Source organism: Molossus molossus, unplaced genomic scaffold, assembly GCF_014108415.1.
Source record: "Molossus molossus isolate mMolMol1 unplaced genomic scaffold, mMolMol1.p scaffold_m16_p_17, whole genome shotgun sequence".
NCBI lineage: Eukaryota > Metazoa > Chordata > Mammalia > Chiroptera > Molossidae > Molossus > Molossus molossus.
This window is the reverse complement of record NW_023425352.1, coordinates 25,096,188-25,123,658: the sequence shown is the minus strand read 5'-3', so window position 1 is coordinate 25,123,658 and position 27,471 is coordinate 25,096,188. Positions and strand designations below refer to the sequence as shown.

At 37.5% G+C, this 27,471-nt stretch overlaps 1 protein-coding gene across 3 annotated transcripts in view; it reads right to left on the bottom strand.

Annotated features, from left to right (window-relative positions):
- HPSE2 (heparanase 2 (inactive)) overlaps nt 1-27,471 on the bottom strand; it is a 667,750-nt gene that overhangs the window by 227,553 nt on the left and 412,726 nt on the right. For 2 of the 3 annotated variants that reach the window (XM_036265133.1, XM_036265134.1), the window contains one exon: nt 4,897-5,068. In XM_036265133.1, the coding sequence (XP_036121026.1) occupies nt 4,897-5,068 (172 nt within the window). Of the gene's footprint in view, nt 1-4,896; nt 5,069-22,841; nt 23,016-27,471 lie in introns of all 3 variants that reach the window. The other variant, XM_036265132.1, reaches the window with a different exon arrangement.

Genomic DNA, 27,471 nt, shown 5'->3' with positions numbered 1-27,471 from the left:
TGAGCAACACTGGCCATAGCACATGTTGCATTTTTTGAAACCACTCAGAAATCTATGTGAAGCAATTGCTAGAGTCTGAGACTAGATATGGAGAAATCATTTAGGAGGGAAAATTATAAGACTTAAAATAAAAATGAAAAGAAGATGTGATATGAGTAATACTAAGAAGTCAGAAATAATAGAACTTAATAAGTAACTGATCATGTGAACAAGGAGAGGAATGAATCTAAAATGGCCTCCTGGTCTGCACCTGAGGCAAAATGGTATTGTGTCATTAACCAAACCTGGGATGGGAGAAAGGAGACAACATAAGGATTTGGAAAATGTTCCGTTCTTTTCATAATTAACAGAATTCAAATTTAAGCAACCGTGAGGAATCTTGCATCAGTCAAAATAGAGTAAATTAATAAAAATGACAATACTTATTTCTGTGGGGTATTAGGGGAAAAGATATACTAATGCATTGCTGCCCTGCAACCTGGAGAAATTGTTCTGAAAAAAAAAAACACCTGGCAACAAATATAAGAGCCATAAAAATTATCATATACATACTCTGACCCAGAAATCCAACTTTTTGGAATACAGCCCAAGGATGTAATTCAAAAGAAATAAAAAACCTATTTGTATAAAGATGTTTATAGCTGTGCTATATATTACAGACAAAAACTGGAAACAGTCCAAATGCCCAACAGTGAAGGAAAACTTTGGTACATTAATGCAATGGAATATTTTATTACTATTAAGAACGACAAATATGAGAACTATGTAGAAATAAAGAAAGGGCAATATAAAGCAATGAGTAAAACATGCAGAATTCAAAACAATACATATACAATGATCACAACTATGTAAAATTATATCTAAATAACCAGAAGAATTGGAAAACACTACAGAGCTGGTAATTTAGAGTGCTGACATTTTTGTTATCGTTGGTTGAGATGCTGGGAATGTTTATGTATTTTAAGTTATATTTCACTGTATACTTAGTACATATACATTCAGAAAGATAAATCTCCATTTTTCTCCTGGCATATAAAGGAGTGCTCACTGGGACCATTCCTTGCCCTAAGTGATTTTCCCTAGTCTCTTGAGTCTTGTTAGTTTTTGGATGTATAGGGAAGTGAACCCCATCACTTGCTACCACATCATGTAGTTATTACTCATTTCTTTTATCTGTCACTTACTATTGCATCCAATTTCTTGACTTATTAATAATAAAATAAGCATCTATATGCACACATTTACAGCACGTACACAAACTAGGATGCCCTAACTACACCAATATAGTGGGTAAAGTGTCACCTCAGTATGACTTTTTAATCTCTGACATGAAGAAATACATTCTTCTTACCTTCTGTTACCCTGGTGGAATTACCTCTTTACTTAATGAAGGCCAATCACTCTGGACTCTATGTTTTCTAACCTTAAAAAACTCCTCACTTTGTTTATATCTTCAATCTCTTGTATCATCTAGCTCTTCTCTCCTGGATATGTTTCATCAGCATCCAAACCTGTTCTACTGTCTCCCAGAAGAAAAATACCATCATTTTCCTTGACCCCTCACATCTCCCTTAGTTTTTCTGCTCTCCTTTATAGTAAAAATTCTGTTAAGGATGATTGTCCATATTATTGTTTCCTATCTTTCATCCCCCCCATTCACTTACCAAACTATTGTGTTCTGCCTTCTGTTCTCACCACTCCCCTGAACTGTATGATTCAAAGTCACCAACACCCTGCATGTTGCCAAATCCATTGGTATTTTGCTATCTTCCTATTACTGGACCTCCTGATCTCCTAGCAGCACTCCCTCCTTATTTAAAATTCTTTCTTGGTTCCTGTGACACTTTATCTCTCCTTTTTCTTACTTCTGAAGTCATTCCTCTTTTCTCCCTCTAAATGTGAGAGTTCCTCTGGGCCCTCTCCCCTATCTCCTCTCTTTCCACATTTTCTCTAACTGATCTTCTCTATTCCCATAGCCTTATATCCTATTTGTATTCTAATGACCCCCCCAAATTTGTATTACCAGCAGAAATCTTGATCCCTTGACTCATTTAATGATATACTTGACATCTTCATTTAGATTCAAACATAATAAATATAACATGAAAACTAAGGTCATGATTTTCTTTCTAGACCAGTTACACTTCCAGTCTTCCCATCTCTGTAAATGACAATACCACACACCCAGTTGCTTGGACATTCCTATGTCACATCACCATATGTTTATACAATATATCAAGACTTTTGGATTCCACCTCTAACAATATATTCCATTATTGTCACCTTAGTCCAGGTTCCCATTATTCTTTCTCTTTTTTATTACTATAATTTTTATTTTTTAATTAATTAATTAATTTTTGTTACAGATGTTTCTCCTTTTCCCCCCACTCATACCCCCTTCCCCCACCCTCCCCACCTTTTCCCCAGCTTTGTTGTCCATGTCCATTGTTCATGCACACATGTATATAAGTTCTGTGGTTTATCTCTCCCCCACCACCACCTCTTCTGGGGATTGTCAGTCTGTACCCCATTTCCACGTCTCTGGGACTACCTCATTCCTCAAACTGTTATGTTCATTACATTCCACAAATAAGTGAGATCATATGATACTTGTCTTTCTCTGTTAGGCTTGTTTCGCTTAGGATAATACTTTCCAGGTCCCTCCATGTCATCTCAAAGGATAAGAGATCTTTCTTTCTTACAGCTGCATAGTATTCCATTGTGTATATGTACCACTGCTTTTTTATCCATTCGTCTACTGATGGACATTTGGGCTGTTTCCAGATCTTAGCTATTGAAAATAGTGCTGCTACATTCATATATTCTTTCTGATTGGTGTTTCAGGTTTCTTAGGGTACATTCCTAGAAGTGGGATCACTGGATCAAATGGAAGTTCAATTTTTAATTTTTTGAGGTAACACCATAGTGTTTTCCATAGTGGCTGCACCAGTCTGCATTCCCACCAGCCGTGTGCTAGAGACCCCTTTTCACCAAACCCTCGCCAACACTTGTTTGATGATTTGTTGATGGCGGCCATTCTGACAGGTGTGAGGTGATACCTCATTGTTGTTTTAATTTGCATCTCTATGATGATTAGTGATGTTGAGCATTGCTTCATATGTCTCTTAGCCATTTGTATGTCCTGTTTGGAGAGGTGTCTATTTAGTTCCTCTGCCCATTTTTTAAATGGGTTCTTTGACTTCCATTTGTTGAGCTGTATGAGCACTCTATATATTTTGGAAATTAACCCCTAATCTGATGTATCATTGGCACATATGCTCTCCCATAGAGTGGGTTGCCTTTCCATTTTGGTGGTTGTTTCTTTTGCTGTGCAGAAGGTTTTGAGATTGATGTAGTCCCATGTGTTCATTTTCTCCTTTGTTTCTGTTGCCTTAGGTGATATATCAGTGAAAAGTCTGCTGTGTATGATGTCTGAAATTTTGTTGCCTACATTTTCTTGTAGGACTTTTATGGATTCATGAGTCACATTTAAGCTTTTTATCCATTTTGAGTTTATTCTTGTGTATGGTGTAAGTTGATGGTCTAGTTTTATTTTTTTGTATGTAGCTGTCCAATTTTCCCAACACCATTTATTAAAGAGGCTGTCTTGACTTCACTGTATGCTCTTGCCACTTTTGTCAAATATTAATTGAGCATATTGTCTTGGGTCCATTTCTGGGTTCTCTATTCTGTTCCATTAATCTATGTGCCTGTTCTTGTGCCAGTCCAGTACCAGGCTGTTTTGATTACAGTGGCTTTGTAGTATAACCTGAAATCTGGTCATGCGATCCCTCCAACTTTGTTCTTCTTTTTCAAAATTGCTGTGGCTATTCGGAGTCTTTTTTGGTTCCATATGAACTTTTGAAGTATTTGTTCTAGTTCTCTGTAATATGTCATTGGTATTTTGATGGGGATTGCATTGAATCTATAGATTGCTTTGGGTAGTATGGACATATTCTTTCTCTTACTATAGCATGTTTCTCAGTGCTTCCTCTCCAATCTATTTTTTCATAGAGTAGACAGAGCATACCCCTTGTATAAATAGTCAAATTATTTCTCTCCCCAGCTTAAAAACATTCACTATCTTTCCCATTGTACTCAGAAGAAATTGTAAGTCCTTCATTATGCCCATAAGTCCCTATACTGTATAATATAACACCTAATTAATTCTCTAGCTATACCTTTCTTTAGTCAACTTGCCCTTTCTTCAACCTCAGGGTCTTTGCACATGCTTTTCTTTCTGCCAAGAACACTGATACTGTTTACTTTCACTTTGTCTAGTTAACACCTTCATATCTCTCTTCCTCTTCATTAAGGAAATCCTTCCATGACTTCCTACTCAGTCACATCCCAGCCCTTCAAGTTAGTCATAGTACCATGATTATCAGTTGATTAATTTCTATGTCTCTCCTACCATATTATAAACTCCACGAAGGCAGAGAAACTATCTCTTTTATTTATTTTTACATACCTAGCTCCTATCATGGTATTTGGCACATATCAGTTATTCAAGAAACATTTCTAGAATTAAGGAATAATTTATACAAGGTCTTGCTACTGAGAGGACACTGTCAGCCCCATGAGAATACATTGATCAAATCATTTAAAAAAAAAAAAGATAATCCAAAAGCATAACTACGTAGACATAAATGATAGTTATTGGCTTTGCTTGATTATGTATTCCCTCCCCAATTCCACCACCTTCTGCTGACTGTTGAAGGTCTGGAGAGATGAAAAATTATTCTACCATTTGATGGGAATCCTGATTTAGAGGGGGGAGGGGGAAGGGGGGAGTCTTTCTGTCCTTAAAAACAAAATAATCAGAAAAATATAAATACATTAATTCATTACATTTAATGAACAATGTTATAAGAACTGCTAAATAATCTGACCTACCCATCTAGGAGGGCGATGACATTCTTCCTGGGCCGCCCAATATTAGGGCCATACAAGCTGGCTCTGGAGTAAATCCGGATGGGCTGCAACAGTCTCTTCAGCTGGATGTAATCCTTTCCCAACTGGCTGCCATTTACTGCCCGACCATGCATGGTCCGATAGTTATTTGGCTCTAGATTAAAAGAAGACATGCAAGTCAGAATTAAGAAGAGTAAGGCTCTGCCAACCCTTTCCTGTTCACAGATCTCTCTGCCTCTTTCTTAACAATGTGAATAAAATAACCAAAAAAGGGTGTGAGCTAGCTTAAGAAACCACTCCAACAAAAATGTCAAATACCATCTTACTATTATATTCATTTTCCAACAAACCTTCATGAAAGATCACCTAATCCACAACAGAGAGACTATACTGATTTTCAGGTAATATTTTATAATGAGTGGTATACTGGGTTGAATAGTGCTCCCCTAAATTTATATCCCTCAGAAACTTCAGAATATGCCCTTACTTGGAAATCGGTTCTTAGAAGATGTAGTTAGTTAAGACTAAGTGATATGAGATTAGGGTGTACCTTAAATCCATTAACCAATGTCTTTATAAGAGAAAGGAGAGGGAGATTCAGGTACACAAACACACGGGGAAGAAGGCATTATGTCAATAGAAGCAAAGATTGGAGCGATGCTGCTGTGTCGAGGACTGTTGGCAGCTACCAAGGAGAGAGGAGAGAGGTGTGGAATAGATTCTTCCTCTGAGCCTCCAGAAGGAACGAACCCTGAAAATGCTTTGATTTTAGACTTCTGGTCTCTTGAACTGTGAGATAATAAATTTCTGTTGTTTTATACTACCCAAGCTCATGATAATTTGTTATGATAGGCCTGGGAAATTAATACAAATGGTAGAAAATAAAAGGAAAGCTTCATAAACATGGTCATTGTATCAAAAAGTTAGACAAACTTAATGTTTAATAATAACAAAATAGCTGGGTGAAATAATTTACAGCAAATCCACTTCTTCCAGTTTTTCTTAACTTGGTAGTTCTAAAAGGCAAGGAGAGTCCTAACTACCAGCAGCTTTACTGCTGGAGGGGGCTAACTTGATTTGGAATGAAGTACATGCTCCAAGAAGACGAAAAGGTTATCCTGAGGTTCTGATATTGGTAGGAGCAAGAAACAGACCACAGATCAGAAGACTTGCAAGAAATTTAACAGGGAGATTTTGGGACTAAGACAGCCGTAGTGAGCACTGATAAACTCACATATACTCCTTGCAGTTTCGAAGGCTGTGCATGCTCAGGAGAGACTGGAGAGGGCACTAGCTATCTATGCATTCCCAGATGACTGTGAAACCTAGTACACTAATAAAGGAGACATGAGACAGCATGTCAGAAAGTAAGTCAGCCACACTTATAAACTGACTAAATTTTTAATGTGTTTCTCAACCCACATACAGATCCACTGGCAAAGGGTGGAAACCTTACTGACTCAATTAAGCACAAGCTCTGATCAGTCATTGTCTCACCATTAAACTATGTTGACACAGGGCAACCCCTAGGAAGCTAGCCTTAAAAATAAAATATAATTAAAAAATAAAAAACTTAAGAGACATTAGCAAATACATAATGCAGGAGAGACAGACTTTACAGAATTAGTCTAAACAAACAAAAAGAAAAAACAAAAATAACCTCTGGGATGGAGGATTTGGAATTCAGGGTTGTTCTAACATATTATCTAAAATGTCAAGTTTTCAGCAACAAAAATATTATGACATGCAAAAAAATAGGAAAGTATGACCATGAACAACAAAAAAAAATCAGTAAATAGAAACTTTCCCTTGGGGGGACCCAAATGTTAGACTTAGCAGATAAGTACTTAGAAAAAAAATGTCAACCAAGAATTCTATAAGCAGCAATCAATCCTTCAAAATTTAAAGCAAAATTTAGACCTGCCCAGAAAAACAAAAGACAGAATTTGTTGTGAGAAAATCTACCTGAGAAAAAATAAAAAAGAAAGTCTTTTAGGTTGAGAGGAAATAACACCAAATGGTGACTGAAAACCATGCAAAGAAAGAGAGAACACCAGTAAACGTAATTACATAGGCAAATATTTTAAAAATTAAATAGAGTCATTACTCTTAACTAATTTAAATACGATTTGCAGAAAACAAAAACTAGAAAACTGAACTGTTCGGCATATAACATATCAAGATACAATATTTAGAATAGTAATGGTACAAAAGAAGTGGAAATAGAGCTCTACTGCAGTAAAGTTTGTTTCTTTAACTGGAATTAAATTACTATTACTCTAAAGTATATTGTAACAGTTAAAATGTGTTATAATAAGAAACTACTAACAAAATGCCTAAAACAAAACAAAACAAAACAAATTAAAATGATACCTCAGACAACATCCACTTTGCATAAAAACACGGTAAAGGAGAAAAATAAGATCAAAAGAAGAAAGAAAAAAATGAAAACCAACAAGCTGACAGATGTAAATTCAACTATATCAACAATTACATTAAATGTAAATGAATTCAATTATAAGCAGAAATTATCAGGCTGAAAAAAAAATGATCCAACTAAAGAGACACACTCTATAGTCAAAGGCACAAATAGGTAGAAAGTAAAAGGATAAAGAGAGATATTCCATGCAAACAGTAATCATAAGAAAGTTGAAATGACTATACTACTATCAGACAAAATAGATTCTAAGGCAAAAATATTACTAGAGATGATGTGGAGTAATTTTATAATGATAAGAGTAAATTTATGAGAAAGATATAACAATTATATATACATGCCAACTATAAAACAACAAAAATATGAAATAAAATTGAAAACACTGAAAAGAAAGTAGAAAATTCAACAATAATAGAAGGCAATTTTATTTATTTATTTATTTTTGTTACAGATGTTTCTCCTTTTCCCCCCACTGATTCCCGCCTCTCCCTCCTTCCCCACCCTGCCCCCAGCTTTGTTGTCCATGTCCATTGTTCATGAATACATGCATATAAGTTCTGTGGTTTATCTCTCCCCCCCCCCCACCACCTCTTCTGGGGATTGTCAGCCTGTACCCCACTTCCATGTCTCTGGGACTACCCCTTTCCTCAGACTGTTATGTTCATTATATTCCACAAATAAGTGAGATCAATTGAAACTTGTCTTTCTCTGTTAGGCTTGTTTCGCTTAGGATAATACTTTCCAGGTCCCTCTACGTCATCTCAAAGGAAAAGAGATCTTTCTTTCTTACAGCTGCATAGTACTCCATTGTGTATATGTACCACTGCTTTTTTATCCATTCGTCTACTGATGGACATTTGGGCTGTTTCCAGATCTTAGCTATTGTAAATAGTGGTGCTACAAACATGGTGGTACATTCTTTCTGGCTGGAATTTCAGGCTTCTTAGGGTATATTCCTAGAAGTAAAATCACTGGATCAAATGGCAGTTCAATTTTTAATTTTTTGAGGTAACACCACATTGTCTTCCATAGTAGCTACACCAGTCTGCATTCCCACCAGCAGTGTACTAGAGTCCCCTTTTCTCCACACCCTCACGAACACTTGTTGTTTAATGATTTGTTGATGGGGGCATTCTGACAGCTGTGAAATGATACCTCATTGTTGTTTTAATTTGCATCTCTCTGATGATTAGTGATGTTGAGCATTTCTTCATATGTCTCTTAGCCATTTGTATGTCCTGTTTGGAGAGGTGTCTATTTAGTTCCTCTGCCCATTTTTTAATTGGGTTCTTTGACTTCCTTTTGTTGAGCTGTATGAGCACTCTATATATTTTGGAAATTAACCCCTAATCTGATGTATCATTGGCACATATGCTCTCCCATAGAGTGGGTTGCCTTTCCATTTTGGTGGTTGTTTCTTTTGCTGTGCAGAAGGTTTTGAGATTGATGTAGTCCCATGTGTTCATTTTCTCCTTTGTTTCTGTTGCCTTAGGTGATATATCAGTGAAAAGTCTGCTGTGTATGATGTCTGAAATTTTGTTGCCTATATTTTCCTGTAGGACTTTTATGGATTCATGAGTCACATTTAAGCTTTTTATCCATTTTGAGTTTATTCTTGTGTATGGTGTAAGTTGATGGTCTAGTTTCACTTTTTTTTGCATGTAGCTGTCCAATTTTCCCAACACCATTTATTAAAGAGGATGTCTTGACTCCACTGTATGCTCTTGCCACCTTTGTCAAATATTAATTGAGCATATTGTCTTGGGTCCATTTCTGGGATGTCTATTCTATTCCCTTGATCTATGTGCCTGTTCGTGTGCCAGTACCAGGCTGTTTTGATTACAGTGGCTTTGTAGTATAACCTGAAGTCTAGTAATGTGATCCCTCCAACTTTGTTCTTCTTTTTCAAGATGGTTGTGGCTGTTGGAGGTCTTTTTTGGTTCCATATGAACTTTTGAAGTATTTGTTCTAGTTCTGTGAAATATGTCATTGGTATTTTGATGGGGATTGCACTGAATCTATAGATTGCTTTGGTAATATGAACATTTTAATGATGTTAATTCCTCCAATCCATGAACAAGGCATGTGCTTCCACTTTTTTATATCTTCCTCTATTTCTTTTTTCAATGTCCTGTAGTTTTCTGCAAATAGGTCCTTTATTTCTTTGGTTAAGTTTATTCCTAGGTATCTTAATTTTTTGCTGTGATGGTAAATGGGATTTTTTTTTAGTTTCTGTGAGTTCATCACTGGTGTATAAGAATGCCATCGATTTCTTGACGTTAATTTTGTATCCTGCTACTTTGGCAAATTCATTTATTAAGTCTAGTAAATATTTGATGGAGTCTTTGGGGTTTTCTACGTATAGTATCATGTCATCTGCAAATGATGACAGTTTCAGTTCCTCCTTTCCAATTTAGATCCCTTTTATTTTTTCTTCCTGTGTAATTGCTGTGGCTAAGACTTCCAGTACAATGTTAAATAAGAGTGGCCAAAGTGGGCATCCTTGTCTTGTTCCTGTTCTTAAGAGAAATGCTTTTAGTTTTTGAGTATAATGTTGGCTGTAAGTCTTTCATATATGGTCTTTAGTATGTCGAGATATGATCCCTCTATTCCCATATTGCTGAGTGTTTTTATCAGAAATGGGTGCTGGATTTTGTCGAATGCTTTTTTAGCATCTATTGATATGATCATATGATTTCTATCTCTCATTTTGTTTATGTGGTGTATCACATTTATTGATTTGCGAATATTGTACTAGCTTTGCATCCCTGGGATGAATCCCACTTGGTCATGGTGAATAATTTTTTTGATGTATTGCTGGATGCAATTTGCTAGTATTTTGTTCAGGATTTGAGCGTCTATGTTCATCAGGGATATTGGCCTGTAGTTTTCTTTCTTTGTAGTGTCTTTTTCTGGTTTTGGGATTAGAATTATGCTGGCCTCATAAAACGAGTTTGGAAGTTTTTCTCCACCTTGGATGTTTTGAAATTGTTTGAGGTGAATGGGTATTAGTTCTTCTTTGAATGTTCGGTAAAATTCCCTCATGAAGCCGTATGGCCCTGGGCTTTAGTTTGCTGGGAGAGTCTTGATTAAATCTTTAATTTCCTTTGTTGTTATTGGTCTGTTCAAGTTTTCTATCTCTTCCTGGTTCAGTTTTGGGAGACTATGTTTCTAGAAATTTGTCCATTTCACTTACATTGTCGAATTTGTTCCCGTACAATTGTTCCTAATATTTGTTAACAATTCTTTGTGTTTCTGTGGTGTCAGTTATTATTTCTTCTCTTTCATTTCTGATTTTGTGTATTTCAGTTCTCTCTCTTTGTTTCTTGGTGAGTCTAGTTAAGGGTCCATCAATCTTGTTCATCTTTTCAAAGAACCAGCTCTTTGTTTCATTGATCCTTTAAATTGTTTTTTTGGTCTCCATATAATTTATTTATGCTCTGATCTTTACTATTTCCTTCCTTCTACTTGCTCTGGGAATTTATTTTTGTTTGCTTTCCAGTTCTTTAAGTTTTAAGGTTAGATAGTCTGTTAGAAATTTTTCTTGTTTCTTGAGGTAGGCCTGTAGTGCTATGAACTTCCCTCTCAGAACTGCTTTCACTGCATCCCATAGATTTTGTGTTGTTGTGTGTTTATTTTCATTGGTTTCCAGGAAGTTTTAAATTTCTTCCTTGATCTCCATGGTAACCCATGCTATTAAGCCTACATGTTTTCAAATGTTTTTGCTGCAACTGATTTCCAGTTTCATGCCACTGTGATCTGAGAAGATGTTTGGTGTGATTTCAATCTTTTGAACTTCTAGAGACTTAGTCTCTGCCCTAACATGTGGTCTATCTTTGAGAATGTCCCATGTGCACTTGAGAAGAATGTGAATTCTGAAGTTTTGGGGTGTAATTCTCTGTTGATATCTATTAAATCCATTTTATCTAGTGCTTCATTTACAATCTGTGTTTCCTTGTTAATTTTTGTCTAGAGGATCTATCCAGTGATGTAAGTGGGGTGTTGAAGTCCCCCGCTATAATTGTATTGCTATCGATTTCTCCTTTGAAGTCCTCCAGAAGATTTTTAATATATTTTGGTGTTCCAGTATTGGGTACATATATGTTTACCAAGGTTATATCTTCCTGTTGAATAGATTCTTTCAATGTTATGTAGTGGCCTTTTTTGTCTCTAGTTATGGTCTTCATTTTGAAGTCTACTTTATCAGATATGAGTATCGCTACCCCAGCTGTTTTTTCCTTTCCATTTGCTTGGAAGATTTTTTTCCATCCCTTCACTTTCAACCTATGTGAGTCTTTTGTTGTGAGGTGGGTCTCTTGAAAACAACATATATGTGAGTCATGCTTTCTTATCCAGTCAGCTATTCTGTGTCTTTTTATCAGAGCATTCAAACCATTCACATTTAAGGTGTAATTGATATGTACTTATTTATTGCCATTTTTGTTTAGTGTGGTTCTATTTTTCTTCATATTTCTTCTACAAATCACAGCAGTCCTTTTAGCATATCTTGCAGTGCTGGTTTGGTGTTAATATATTCCCTTAGCCCCCCCCCCCTTTTTTTTTCTGGAAAGCTCTTTATTTGACCTTCTATTTTGAATGATAGCCTTGCTGGATAGAGTAGTCTTGGATTCGATCCTTGTTTTTCATGACCTTGATTACTTCATGCCACTCCCTTCTGGCCTGTAGTGTTTCTGTTGAGAAGTCAGCTGAGAGCCTTATGGGGTTTCCTTTGTAGGTAACCTGTTGCTTATCTCTTGCTGCCTTTAGGATTTTCTCTCTGTCTTTAGTTTTTGACATTTTAATTACTATGTGTCTTTGTGTGGGCTTGTTTGGGTTCCTCTTACTTGGGGCTCTCTGTGCTTCTTGAACTTGAATGCCTTCTTCCTTCACCACGTTAGGAAAGTTTTCTGTCACTATTTCTTCAAATATATTTTCTAACCCTTGCCCATTTTCTTCTTCTTCAGGGACTCCTGTGATACGAATGTTATTACGTTTCCAGTTGTCCCACAGTTCTCTTAAGCAATCTTCCTGTGTTTTAATTGTTTTTTCCTTTCAGTTTTCTGATTGGTTGATTTTTTATACCCTGTCTTCTAATTCACTGACCTGTTCCTCAGCTTCCTCTACTCTGCTGGTTAGTCCTTCCAATGTGATCTTAATTTCTGCTATGTCATTCTTCATGTCCACATGGTTGGTTTTTCAATGTTTCTATATCTTTACTCATGGTGCTGATGTCCTTACTCATGCTGTTGAGCTTCCTCAAGATCATGACTCTGAATTCTACCTCTGATAATTTGCTTAACTGCATTTCATTTATCTCATCTTTGATAGAGTTCTCTTGTTCTTTCATTTGGGATTTGTTTGTTTCACCATTTTGGCTATCTCAGTGGGTTTTGGAGCCTGCCAAATTTTTCCTGTGGGTGTTGGTGTTCGGCTGTTTGTGGCTCCCTCTACTTGGTTTAGATGAGCCTGGAAGGGCCCACTGTCAAGTCTTACTTTCCTGGGTAGATTTGCAAGCCCAGGAAAGGTTCAGTTGTCCTCTAGGTTTTTCATGGTGGCTAGTAGTCTCAGTTACGCAGTGCCTTGGAATGTAGCCCTGGTGTTCTGCATAAGAGGATTTCCAGAGGGTGGAATAGATGCTGGTTATTAATGAGCCTCAATTTGCATTTCTTTGCCTCACCTAGAAAAGGATGAATCTCAGAGGGGTGAAGGGCTGCTGCTTTTCCCCACAGCTCTGGGAGGGAGCACACTGGCTACTGTCCTTTGTGGCGGTAAGTCAGCAAAAACTCTGAGTGCCCTCCAAATCCCGTGTGTCCCCACAGAGTTCCAGCCCAGTCTGCCCTCCCTCTGCTGTAACTCCCAGGTGAGTGGCTGTGGCTATTTTAGTGCTCTATTCTGGCTCTCTGGGCTGTGTAGCGGGCTTGGTCTTTATTCCCCAATGGTGTTGCTCACAGCTAAGACTGCTGCTGTCCATGGGCTCCCAACCCACCACCCTCTCTTGCCGCCGCAGGTCCTACCAGTGTCCCTAGTTATATGATCCTGTCCTGCTGCTTTTCTGTTGCTTTTCTCTGAGGATTTGTCTTTATTTTAGTTGTAATTCCCATTTGGTCCTGAGATCATCTATGTAGCTTCCATTCACTCCACCTCCATTTTCACACCCTCTACGCCTATCTTGTGTGCAGCTGGGTTGCGTAGGCCTCTCTGGTGCCCTAGCACCCGGCAGGTCCCACGGGTAACTGGATCACACAGTCCCTTTGGGGACCGGGCTCTATGCCTATTTTATGAGCTGCTGGGTCGCACAGGCCTCTGTGGTGCTTCAGCAACCCACAGGTTCCGCAGGTAACTGGATGGCACAGTCCCTGCTGGGTCGTGCAGGCCTCTCTGGTGTTCAGCACCCTGTAGGTCCCATGGGTAACTAGATTGCACAGTCCCTGCTGGATTGCATAGCTTCTCTGGTGCTCCAGCACCCCACAAGACCACACGCAGCTGGATCGCACCAGTCCCTCTTGGGCTCTGGCTTCCCACTGCTGTTGTATGCTGCTGGACTGCACAGGACTCTGTGGAGCCCCAGGTCCTGCTGCTGGAGGCTGGGGAGTGCTGCTGCCCCTTGGGGCTCAACTCCTGCTCAGCTTTTGTTGTAGTTTTTGGGGATGGGTCTCAGCTGCTGGTCTGTGCTTCTGTTGCCTGGGGATGGATGTCTGCTCCCCAGCTTGTGTTGCTGGGGGTATATCTTGACTCTGATTGGGCTGTTACTATGGGGGATGGTCCTGGGCTCCTGGCTGTCCACGGCTTCTGCAACTGGCACCTTGGGAGCTCCACTACTGGTCTGTGTTGACGCAGAATGTCCACTGGTCCAATGGTGCCAGGTGCACTTGTGGCTCAGGCTGCTGGGCCCTAGCCGCTCCCACTGCCTCCTCCCAGGGAAGACCCGGGATCATTCAAAATGGTGGGACCTCCCTGTGGTGCAGAGAGAAGCACCTTGAGGAGCCACTTACCTTGGTAGCCGACTGCTCCCGTCCACAGCACGGGAACCTTCTGTTCTGCGTCTCTGAACTGCAGGAGTTTGGTTGTCCACCTTCACGTCCACTCACACTCTCACACACTAGCTCACTCTCTCACACACTCACCCTCCCTCCGGTCCTGCCCACTGCCATCTTCCTGGGTTTATTCTAGAAGGCGATTTTAATACCACATTCTCAATAATGAAGAGAACAACTAGACAGAAAATCAGCAAGGATACAGAAAACTTCAACAGTATTAGCTAACTTGACCTGATTCATATCTATAAAACACCCCACCCAACAACAGCATAGTACACATTATTTTCTTTGTGCATATACATATATAACATTCTTCAGGACAGACTATATGCTAGGTCATAAAATAAGTCTCACATATTTAAAGGGATTAAATTATGTAATGTATACACCCTGTCTGCAACAGAAATAAACTAGAATTCAACAACAAAAATAAATTTGAGAAATATATGCATATTTTTGAATTTAAACAGATAATCTATAAGTCAAAAAAAATCACAAGGGAAATTAGAAATTATTTTTAATGAAATATATAAAAACATATGGGATGACACCAAAAGCACAATCCATGAAATAAATAATTGATAATGTGGATTTCATTAAAATTAAAAACTGCTGCTCTGCAAAAAACAATGTTAAGAGAATAAGAAGACAAGTCACAGACTGAAAGACAGTACTTGAAAAAGACACATCTGATAAATGATTGTTATCCAAAATACACAGAGAACTTTTATTTTTATTTTATTTTATTTTATTTATTTATTTTTTTATCCTCACCCGAGGACATTTTTCAATATTTTGTTCAGATAGAGTGGGAGGGAGGGAGAGAGACAGAGAGAGAAACATCGACGTGAAAGGGACACATCGAGTGGTCGCCACCCACACGACCCAACCAGGGCCGGAGACAAACTGCAACTGAGGTACGTGCCCTTAGCGGGAACCGAACCCGGGTCTCTCCAGACCGCAGGCCGACGCTCTAACCGCTGAGCCAAACTGGCCAGGACTACACAGAGAACTTTTAAACATAACAAACAATCTGATTTCAAAATGGGCTGAATAACTTAACAGACATCTCACCAAAGAAGATAGACAGATAGCAAATAAGTATATGAAAAGATGTTCCACATCATATGTTATCAGAGAAATGAAATTTCAAACCACAGTGAAATATCAGTAACCTATTAAAATGGCCAAAATCTGTAATGGTGACAACACTGAATACTAGCTAGAATGGAGCAACAGGAACACTAACTCATTGCTGGTGGGAATGCAAAATAAACAAACAAACAGAAAAACAAAAACAGACTCATAGAAACAGAGACCAAAGAGATGGTTACCAGAGGGAAGAGGTGATGGGATGGGTGGAAAGGGGAAGGGAGATATAGTCAATAATACTGTGATAAGTTTACACGATGACAGATGATTACTAGAATTAGTGGTGTGATCACATTGTAAGATATAAAATGCCAAAAAACTATGTTGTACACCTGAAACTAATATAATCAATATAAGATTGTATACCAACTATACTTAAATAAAAAATAAATTTTAAAAAAAGAAAGATGTTATAAAGTGTTTCCAAAGACATAGAAAAACTGAAACTCTCATATATCACTGCTGAAATGTAAAATAGTAAAGCTACTTTGGAAAATAGTTTGGCAGTTTGTTAAAAAAGAAACGCAAATTTTACATGTAAACTAGCAACTCCACTCCCTTCTGGTTATCTTCTTAAGAGAAATGAAAGCATATCTTCATACAAAGACCTATATGTGATTGTTTATAGCAGCATTATTTATCATAGACAAAAAGTAGAAACAATCCAAATGTTCATCATCTGGTGGTTGGAAAAGCAAAATGTGATATGTATTATATTCATACACTGGAACATTATTCAGCATTGAAAAAGAAAAACTACTTTTACATTCTACAACATGGATAAACCTGGAAAAATGCTAAGTGAAAGAAGCCAGATATAAAAGACTATGTATTGTATGTTTCCAGTTTTATGAAATGTCAAAAAAGAAACATCTGTAAAGACAGAAAGCAGATTAGTGTCTCCTAGGACTGGGAATGGTTATAGGGACTGACAGAAAACTGGCATGAGGGACCTCTTTGGAGTGATGGACATGTTTTTAAATTGGACTGTGAAGATGGTTGTACTAAGAATCATTGAATTTTAAGATGAACAGAAACAAAAGGGAGGGAGAAAGAAGAGGAATGAGGGAAGGAAGAGATAGAGGGGTCCATTAATTCATTGATAGAAAAGCATAGGGTCAAATTGAATATTTCAATTTGAATTACTAAAGGTCAAAAGTGTTATGAGAGGAAGAGGGGATAATGATAAACTGTTTTCAAATCTTATTTATTATCTATCTCCTCCACTAGGCTATAGGAAGAGATTTTTATTATTTATAGTTTTATCTCTCAAAACTAGTACAGTACCTTTGGCACACACTAGGCAGTCAAATATTTATTGAATGGAAGCTGAATAAAGTAAAGTCAAAAAGTTTTAGTATAATTAAAAAACCATAGGGTAATAAGAAAAGCACTTCCCTTTGAATTAGAAATCCCAAGTTCCTGACATAGATTTATCACTTAATGCTGCTTTTAGCAATTTACTTGAGCTTTTTCAATATATTTCCTCACCAGTATAATATTTACTTATTTAGCATTTTGAGGTCCAAATAGAAGAGTTAAGGAAGTGGTATGTAAACCAAATAATATGCAAATATAGGATGACAATATCATTACTAATTACAAATGTAAACCTTCTAAGAAAGTAACTCTAAGTCAGTGGTTCTCAACCTGTGGGTCACGACCCCTTCGGGGGCCTAATGACCCTTTCACAGGGGTTGCCTAAGACATAACAGTAGCAAAATTACAGTTATGAATTAGCAACAAAAATAATTTTATGGTTGGGGGTCACCATAACATGAGGAACTATATTAAAGGGTCACAGCATTAGGAAGGTTGAAAACCACTAAGTCTTTCATCACCAACTAGTGGCAGGGAATATGTTTTTATTTTTTAAATAAAAAAGATGCCCACAACATATTATCCCTTTCTCTTTTTTAGTAACATTAGTATTGGTATAAAGTTTATATACTATACAATTCACCAAATCAATGTATATAATTCAGTGGTTTTAAGTATATTTACATACACCAATGATGAAGTCACAGAAAGAGAAACTAAAAAAACAATCCCATTTACCATCGCAGCAAAATAATTAAGATACCAAGAAATAAACTTAACCAAAGAAATAAAGGACCTATTCGCAGAAAACTACAGGCTATTGAAAAAAGAAAAAGAGGAAGATATAAAAAAGTAGAAGCACATACCTTGTTCATGGATTGGAAGCATTAACATCATTAAAATGTCCATATTATCAAAGCAATCTATAGATTCAGTGCAATCCCCATCAAAATACCAATGACATATTTCACAGAACTAGAACAAATACTTCAAAAGTTCATATGGAACCAAAAAAGACCTCCAACAGCCACAGCCATCTTGAAAAAGAAGAACAAAGTTGGAGGGATCACATTACCAGACTTCAGGTTATACCACAAAGCCACTGTAATCAAAACAGCCTGGTACTGGCACACGAACAGGCACATAGATCAAGGGAATAGAATAGACATCCCAGAAATGGACCCAAGACAATATGCTCAATTAATATTTGACAAAGGTGGCAAGAGCATACAGTGGAGTCAAGACATCCTCTTTAATAAATGGTGTTGGGAAAATTGGACAGCTACATGCAAAAAAAAGTGAAACTAGACCATCAACTTACACCATACACAAGAATAAACTCAAAATGGATAAAAAGCTTAAATGTGACTCATGAATCCATAAAAGTCCTACAAGAAAATGTAGGCAACAAAATTTCAGACATCATACACAGCAGACTTTTCACTGATATATCACCTAAGGCAACAGAAACAAAGGAGAAAATGAACACATGGGACTACATCAATCTCAAAACCTTCTGCACAGCAAAAGAAACAACCACCAAAATGGAAAGGCAACCCACTCTATGGGAGAGCATATGTGCCAATGATACATCAGATTAGGGGTTAATTTCCAAAATATATAGAGTGCTCATACAGCTCAACAAATGGAAGTCAAAGAACCCATTTAAAAAATGGGCAGAGGAACTAAATAGACACCTCTCCAAACAGGACATACAAATGGCTAAGAGACATATGAAGCAATGCTCAACATCACTAATCATCATAGAGATGCAAATTAAAACAACAATGAGGTATCACCTCACACCTGTCAGAATGGCCACCATCAACAAATCATCAAACAACAAGTGTTGGCGAGGGTTTGGCGAAAAGGGGTCTCTAGCACACGGCTGGTGGGAATGCAGACTGGTGCAGCCACTATGGAAAACACTATGGTGTTACCTCAAAAAATTAAAAATTGAACTTCCATTTGACCCAGTGATCCCACTTCTAGGAATATACCCTAAGAAACCTGAAACACCAATCAGAAAGAATATATGAATGCAGCAGCACTATTTTCAATAGCTAAGATCTGGAAACAGCCCAAATGTCCATCAGTAGATGAATGGATAAAAAAGCAGTGGTACATATACACAATGGAATACTATGCAGCTGTAAGAAAGAAAGATCTCTTATCCTTTGAGATGACATGGAGGGACCTGGAAAGTAGTATTATCCTAAGCGAAACAAGCCTAACAGAGAAAGACAAGTATCATATGATCTCACTTATTTGTGGAATGTAATGAACATAACAGTCTGAGGAATGGGGTAGTCCCAGAGATGTGGAAGTGGGGTACAGACTGACAATCCCCAGAAGAGGGGTGGGTGGGGGAGAGATAAACCACAGAACTTATATGCATGTATGCATGAACAATGGACATGGACAACAAAGCTGGAGACAGAACGGGGAGGGAGTGGAAGGGGTAAATTAGTGGGGAAAAAAGGAGAAACATCTGTATCAAAAATAAATTAATTAATTAAGAAAAAAGAAAGAAAAATATCTGTATCAGGAAAGTCATTCTTTCACAGATTTTGACATCCTAAACTTTTGTAATTTTCATCTCTTGACATTGAGTATATCCTGTTTTTGTGGTCTATAGTGCACACTATTCACTGGTATCAAAGCAGGGGGGTAAAGTAAGTCACTTAAAGTTTAGCTAATCTCTGAGAAACAATCAAAGAAATGTCTACTTTGGTTTTTTCAGTGCTAGATTTGCTCTAAAGATAAAATATTTGTTAACAGGATGTGAGTATATGGGACGATGAGTGATAAGAGGACTGACCAGTTCTAGTGTCCCTCCCTAAATCTAGGTATAATGATTAAACTATTACCTCTGTCCAAAACGATAAGGTTACAAAGAAGAAAAGAGATAAAAGTTTGGAGAGACAAACTCTAGACCAGGAGGATGACCACGCAGATAATTTTTGAGGAGGAAGGGCCTGAATATACAACACAATAGTTTGAGCAGAATACTCAAGATACCTTAAGAAATATAATTCAAGCACAAGAAAATAAATTAGAAGAAGCAGCAAAATGATTCTTCCTCAAACTCTAAAAAGTATGTTGAGTTTGGCATACTATTTATTAGTCATGTCTGAAAAACAGAAATATAGTTTTTAAAATAAAGGAAAGGTGGGAAAAGAATCGAGTCTAGTCTTTTTGACTAGAGACTCAAAAACCATCTAATTCTACATGAATAGAAATGTTCATAAAAAGATTACCAGATATTTTCCACTTTATCAAATTTTAAAATTTATAGATTGGGTTATTCTCCTATTTTTCTATTTATATTTATTTATTTTCTTGTCTGTCACTGTGCCTTCTCTCCTCCTCATAAATGATTCTTTTTTATGTTAAACCCTTAAGAGAAATTTAAAAAGATAATGATGACAATTAAGAGTTGTGCAGCTAAAGTGATTAAATAACATTTTAAAAATGTAATTAGCTCCATCTCCAAACTATTTAGCATAATTTGTGGGAAGGGGGTGGATAGGAAGGGGAGGCTCTCCGTTGTCTGGAATAGATGGGTATATATAGAAAGAGGCATATACTCTATTTCCCCACCCACCCCCACCACCAAAGTATTCCAGTTATACCAATTAGAGATTTATTTAGTTTAGCAAACTCCCACATTCAGAGATGCCAAAAACCCCAGAGCAATTCTGTCCATTAATCACCGGTAAGTAAGTTTTAATTGCTTTGGGTTTACCTACAACTAGCTGAGATTTTTTTACAATTTTATTTTGATAGCACAATCTTTTTAAAATGAACAAAGCCTTTAAGCAGAGCATTTATTCTCCTGTTCACCAGAGGCCCTACCACTCCTTACTGTCTTACACTCACCCATTTTAAGAATTATATGTAAGTGGTCCTTCATCATAGTTCTAATATCCTGTTTGGAAAATGCACTGTTTGAAGAATACAGTGATACCTCGGTTCTCGAACGCCTTGACTTTCGACCAAATCGGTATTCGACCAGGAGATTCGAGAAACTTTTGTCTTGGAATCCGAACAAATATTTGGAACTCGAACTTCCGAGATGAGCCGAGTTGAGCCGAATGGCGTTCATTCGGCCCAGCGCGCCTTGCTCGCGTCATCAGTGTGAGTGCAGAGAGAGAGTCACGCTTTGTGGAGAGAGTCACGCTTTGTGGAGAGAGTCACGCTTTACACTGAATTTAACCCTTAGACATACTGTACACTTTTATTTCTTGTTGAGACTTATGTTTTTCTACATATTATATACAAATTAGGCCAGTAAATAGGCATTTTCTGGGGCTTGGAACGAATTAATCCAGTTTCCATTATTTCCTATTGGGTTTCATTGCTTCGGTTCTCGAACAATTTGGTTCTCGACCGTCCTCCTGGAACGAATTATGTTCGAGAACCGAGGTATCACTGTATTTTGCTCTGCAGAAGAGAATTAAGGTGTGTGAAGTCTGATGTTGCAGCAGGTAAGGTTAGGTGGGTAGTAATGAGTAGACAACATAAAATACCAAAGAATGTCAAGAATTATGAAATAGACTTTACCTACTATGTAAAAGTATTCCTAGTTCAAAGCTGACCACTTTATTCTTGTTTTGTCATGGAATATATGATACCCAGACAGGTTGGGAAGATGAAAAGCCTCAGGCTACCCCAGTACTTCCCCTTACAGCAAAGCATCTTCACTTTAGCTCAGTGGGTCTCCATTTGGTCCCTAACTCTCCCCAGATTTCCCCCACTCCAGGGGAGGAAGAGAGAAAGGAAGAGTAAGAGAGCTGCATTCCAGTTAATGGCTACAGAAAATAGGACACATCCTTATAAGGCCCTTATTTCTTCCTATCTTATTAAGAGGAATTCAAATTCTAGACTGCAATAAAGTCACACGTGCATGTGTACGTATGTGAGCTCCAAACAAACATGGGTTAGCTACAGATATACAAGGCCATGGACAAAAATGCTGTTATCAATTTGTTACAGTAATTTTAAAAAGTCTTGGTTTGTTAGACTCAAAAGTCTTGTTCCAAGGTTTAGCAAAATGTCTTTTAATCAGAGAATCAGAATATTTTCAAATTTATACTATCTATAATTTTAACTAAAACTCATATTAATGGCCTCAATAATATTAGAGAGTCATGGAATCATACATACATATCATTAGGAAGAACCGTGTAAATTTAGGCAATATTTCTTTGAAGTGTGTTCCATGGAATATTGTTCCATAGAATGATAATAGGTCACACACACATACACACACCACACTTCAATGATTAAATAAGAATGAGCCCTGTGAAAAATGAAAATGTGGGTCCCCTTATTAAAAAATTAAGAATGTCAAGACAGCAACAGCAGAGCATTAAACCAAGCATGGGTCTCTTCTAAGCATGGGACCTATGTAACTGTACAGGTTGCACATCCATGAATACAATCCTAGTTAGACTGATTAAGAAATACTGGGTTACAAAATATTATACTGATTTCATTGCAGCAGGACTTCTCAGAGCCTTTTATATGCTAATGTGCATTGTGAACCTTCAAGAGGAGCATATACTGTAGAGAAGTCCCCAAATGTATTTGATCAAGCTCTTTTTAATTATTATAAAGGCCATCTTGCGGGACCAGTGTTCCATAGGACACACACTATAAAATGCAGCTCAGGCTATGCAGACAGGTTGTATGTGGTTTAGCATCAATTTGTTAGTTACAAATCATATATGACATTTTCCCCAGATTTAGAATAAGGTAACTAGAGATAGCTGTTGATGCAAGTGGTGTGGATTCACTAAATCTACTGTGCTTCACTATTTAGTCTTTTAGTATTTGGAAGGTCAACCCATCGGCCAAAAATCCCAAGTGTTTTCTGGGCCAGTATACTAGAGATGGTCTGACTGAGATTATCTCAGGCCAACATATTTTTTGTACCCTTTATCTTGTCAATTAGAGAAAATAACATCCTTACTTACCATTACCCAGTTCCCAAGAAATGTTGTACTTTTTGCTGGCACTGTATTTCAGTAGACTCAAGGCACTAGAACTGTTCCAGGAATTATTGGGATTACGACGCAGTGCATTTAGAGCAAATATCAGGTGGAGTCCAGAGCAATCCGCAAAGTTGTAAAGTTTGTCTAGAGACCTGGCTGGGAAGAAGCAGAGAAAGGCTTGTAACTTTCAAATAATCATTTCAACAAAAGGAAAATATTAGCTACTACAAAAAGCCTTTCTATGAGCTTCCTAATAAGGAGTTACAGAGAGGCTTCTAAAAGTGACTAGTACCTTTTGGTTCAGGGTACATTTCGAGGTGATTTTAGAAAGCGGCATACACAATTGCAGACACCCTGAAAAGAAGAGACACCACCCAAGGATATTGTGAAAGGGTGTGACAAGGAGGCAGGACAGATACTATGCTCAGTGGGCCTTGGGGTCTAATCCAGCTCTGAACTGTGACCTTCTCTGTCCTTGGGCAATTTCCAGAGATTCCCTGGGACTTGGGAATTATGTCAAGTGTTTCTCCAATACAAAAAGTTTGAGAAGGCTGTCCTAGAGTTAAAGGATGCTTAGGAAAATAAAAGTCATTTTAACACAAAATATTCACTGTTGAATTGAGAACTGACTTAAATAACTCTTCCACTTTACAATATCCTCACTAATCAAATCAATGATGTTTTCATTTTCTCCAATATAATGCAAACCCAATATAAATCTATTGGAAAGTCAAGTTACAAATCTAAGCAAAAGAAGCAGAATTGCATGAGATAAAAAAAATTCTGATAACTACTCAGATCACATGAAAATCCACTAACAAACAAGGATTTAGCAGAATTAGATCAGTTAACTAAACAAGAGAAAACTCACAAGGATGATAACTAAATAGGTTGCTCATAAAATAATTTGAAAATGAAAAGGTCAAGAGAGGTCTATTTTGAAGTCTTTTGATATTTATGATTGTGCCACAAATGTTATGAGAAAAATACTATTCAATTAAATATTTTGCTCAAATTGTTATAGTTGCAACAACAGCTTATACTTTGTTAAGTGTACAATGAAATACTTATTTTCATAATTCTTAGTTTCATTTATAAACTAAAATCTTAATCAAACTTTTGCATCAAAAATTAATATAAATTACTGATATTCTTTTTAGGTACATTGATTCCCTTTAAGTGGTCTTTTTGTAAAACAACTGCTGGTCCTCAATAACATCGGTTTGTTCAATGTTGTTTTCTTATAACATTATGAGATGCCATAGAAACTTAACTCTTGTTTATATGAATTATCCCATTTTAAAATTGTTTTTGTTATACGTAGTTTCGCTTAAAGTCACAGAACTTATCAATGACTAAGTGAGGACTTACTGTAATTAACTCCATATAATGAAGATTTCCTGTTTGTTTCACATATATTAGAAAAGCAAACATACAGCAAACACAAAAGCACATTAAACCTGTAATTTCATGGATTCGATGGTTTAAGACAAGGCAAAAGGTGTTCACAAAAAAGTGTCACCCTGGCCAGTTTGGCTCAGCGGTTGGATCCAGGGAGACCCAGGTTCAGTTCCCGCTGGGGGCACGTATCTCAGTTGCAGTTTGTCCCCAGTCCTGGATGGGTCGTGCAGGTGGCAGCCACTCGATGTGTACCTTTCACGTTGATGTCTCTCTCTCTCTCTCTCTCTCTCTCTCTCTCTCTTCCCCTCTTTCCCTCCCATTCTAGCTGAACAAAAAGTGGAAAAATGTCCTCGGGTGAGGATTAAAAAACAACAACAAAAAAATGTCAAAGTAAAGTGTGAAGAAATAACAATATAGATGGTTTCTTATCATGGTAAAATTGAAAACTAGAGTTTTAGAAATTTTGGAAATACTTTTCTAAGGATAAATGAAGTCTAGCCTCCTTCATGAAGTCATTCCTGAACACCCCAACTTCCCTCCAGTGACTTCAGCCTTCTCTAAACTCAGGAACTATACTATTTATTGGCATCTGAGTGCCCAGTGACATCTCCTGTGATATTGTCTTACCTTGGGATTTACCTCTTGATTTAGTCATTTCCCCAGAGTGAATGGCTTATTTCCCAGGTATATTGTTAAGTTTCTTAAGGCTGATTCTGTATCTCATTATATCCTTCATAGCATCTATCAGAGAGCAATTTCCTGCCTTAAAATCATGTGAGTTCTCACAACTTAAATCCTCTTAGTTGCAAATAAGTGGTCTAGTAAGAAAATGAAAATGAAAAAGAGAGATCTAATAGATACAATTGCTAGCTCAAGACATGTACTCTAGAGTTTATTAGAAAATTGGATATATTTGAATAGAGAGCATTTAGTAGAAACTCAACAAATGTAATCTTCGTATCAACATGTGCTTCAAGTTCCATCTTTAAGCTAGCAGATATTTAAAGATGACTTTCTACTCTCTCCACCAGGGGGTGCCAATGCCTATATGTCCTATAGTTGGGTTCTCCGGTGTCTCATATGAATATGATTCTAAGGAGTCTTGTCTAGGGAGCAGCTAAAGATGAAGAGCTGGTGCTTGAGATGTATAAGAGAACAAGTTTGGGAGTTATGTACAAGGTGGGGCAAGTGTAGGTTTATAGTTGGGAGTGCGTGGAACACTTTATTGTTGTATTATTATTTATTAATTACTGTAGTATTTTCCATACGAACAACTGTAAACCGACTTTTGCCCAACCCTGTACAGTATATTGTGCTGACAGTTGATGCCGTAAAAGTTCTTGAGGCTTCTGGAGGACAGAACCTTAATAAATGTCTACAAATAAATGTCAAGAAAAAGGAAAAAGGGAGGGGCAGAGAAGGAGGAGGAGAACCCAGAAATGTAGTCTTAAGGAACCAAGAATAAGAAAGTTTCAAGGAGGTACTGATCAATGACAGTGGGTGTTGGCGAGAAACTGAGAAAAAGGACAAAGAAAAAAACATTATAGTTAATCAAAAGTGAGTTTAGAAACTAGATGTAGAGTGGGGGTGTAAACTTAAACAATGAGTAACAGAGGAAAAGGAATAGACTCTGGTCTATTCAGCTTACTTGTTGAAGCTCTGTAGCAATAACAGGAATAAAAGAAACAAAATAGTTACTAGTGAAACACCAGACATGAGTTTTGTGTTTTTTTTTTAATCCTCACCCGAGGACATTTTTCCATCTTTTGTACAGATAGAGTGGGAGGGAGAGAGAGGAAGAGAGAGAGAGAGAAACATCGATGTGAAGGGACACATCGAGTGGCTGCCACCCGCACGACCAACCAGAGCCGGGGACAAACTGCAACCGAAGTACGTGCCCTTAGCGGGAACCGAACCCGGGTCTCTCCGGACTACAGGCCGACGCTCTAACCGCTGAGCCAAACTGGCCAGGGCCAGACATGAGTTTTAAAAATCAAGATCCAAGACCTTGTTTTGTAAAAACGCCATTTTTTTCAATGAGACTAATCACAGCTTTATATTACAAATAGATAAGATCAGTGAATTCACATTAAGATATGAATGATAGTTATTTTCCTTAGTTTCCTAAGAAGTTGGCACTTTAAAAACAAAATAGACAAACAACAATCCAACAAACAAAAAAACAGGACTCTTCTTAATCTAAGCACCAGGTGCCTAGAATTTCTAATAGAATTAATTCCCTTTCAACAAATATTTACTGAGCACCTACTACATGCTAGGCAATATTATACAATCTAGGGTTATATATAGCAATGAACAAAATAGCCCCATGAAGTTTACATTTAGTGTAACTGTGGTGGGGGCTAGTGGGGGTGGTAAAGCAGGGTAGAGGATAGCAGAACCCATGGTTGTGGTGAGCTCTTTTAAATTAGCCTCACTGATAAGGTAACATTGGAGCAGATCCAGGTACAGGGTACAATAAAGGCAAAGGCCCAAGAGAAGTCTGAGACTAATGAATGTGAAGAACAGCAGCAAGGCCCATGTGGCTCCCAGAACTGAGCAAAAAGGAGAGCAGTAGGAGATGAGGTCAGAGAGGTAGCAGGGCCAGATTGTGTAGGGCCTCACTGGCCACTGTAAGGATTTTGGCTTTAACCCTGAACTTCACAGGAAACCACTGGATGGTTTTGAATATCACCCACTTCACATTGTAAAAGCATCATTCTACCTACTGAGATAAAAAGAGACTGGAGGGGAATAGAAGACAAAGGTAAAAACAAGGAAAGTAGGTAGGAGTCAATAATAATTCAGGCAAAGGATCACAACAGTATGGAGCAAGGTGGTAGCAGTTGTGGTGGAAATGGTTGGGTTTCTGGATGTTTCAAAGGTAGAACTAACAAGATTTGCTGAAGAGTTGCATGTGGGGTGTGGGAAAAAACTCTAAAGTTTTTAGTTTGAGCAAAATAAAGATGAAGCTGACATTGAAGAAGGAAGCGTGAACGATGGGAGAAGGGAGAAGAGAAGAGGGAAAGGCAAAGATCAGAATTTGGTTTGGGACACGTTAAGTTTGAGATGCCATACAAGACATAAAAGTAAAGAATCTGAGTGAGCATAATACATAAATCCAGAGTCAAGGGAGAGCTATCAACTGAGGATATAATTCCAAGTAAAACATTTTGAAAGACCGGAGAGGTACAGAGCTGTAGAGGAGGAA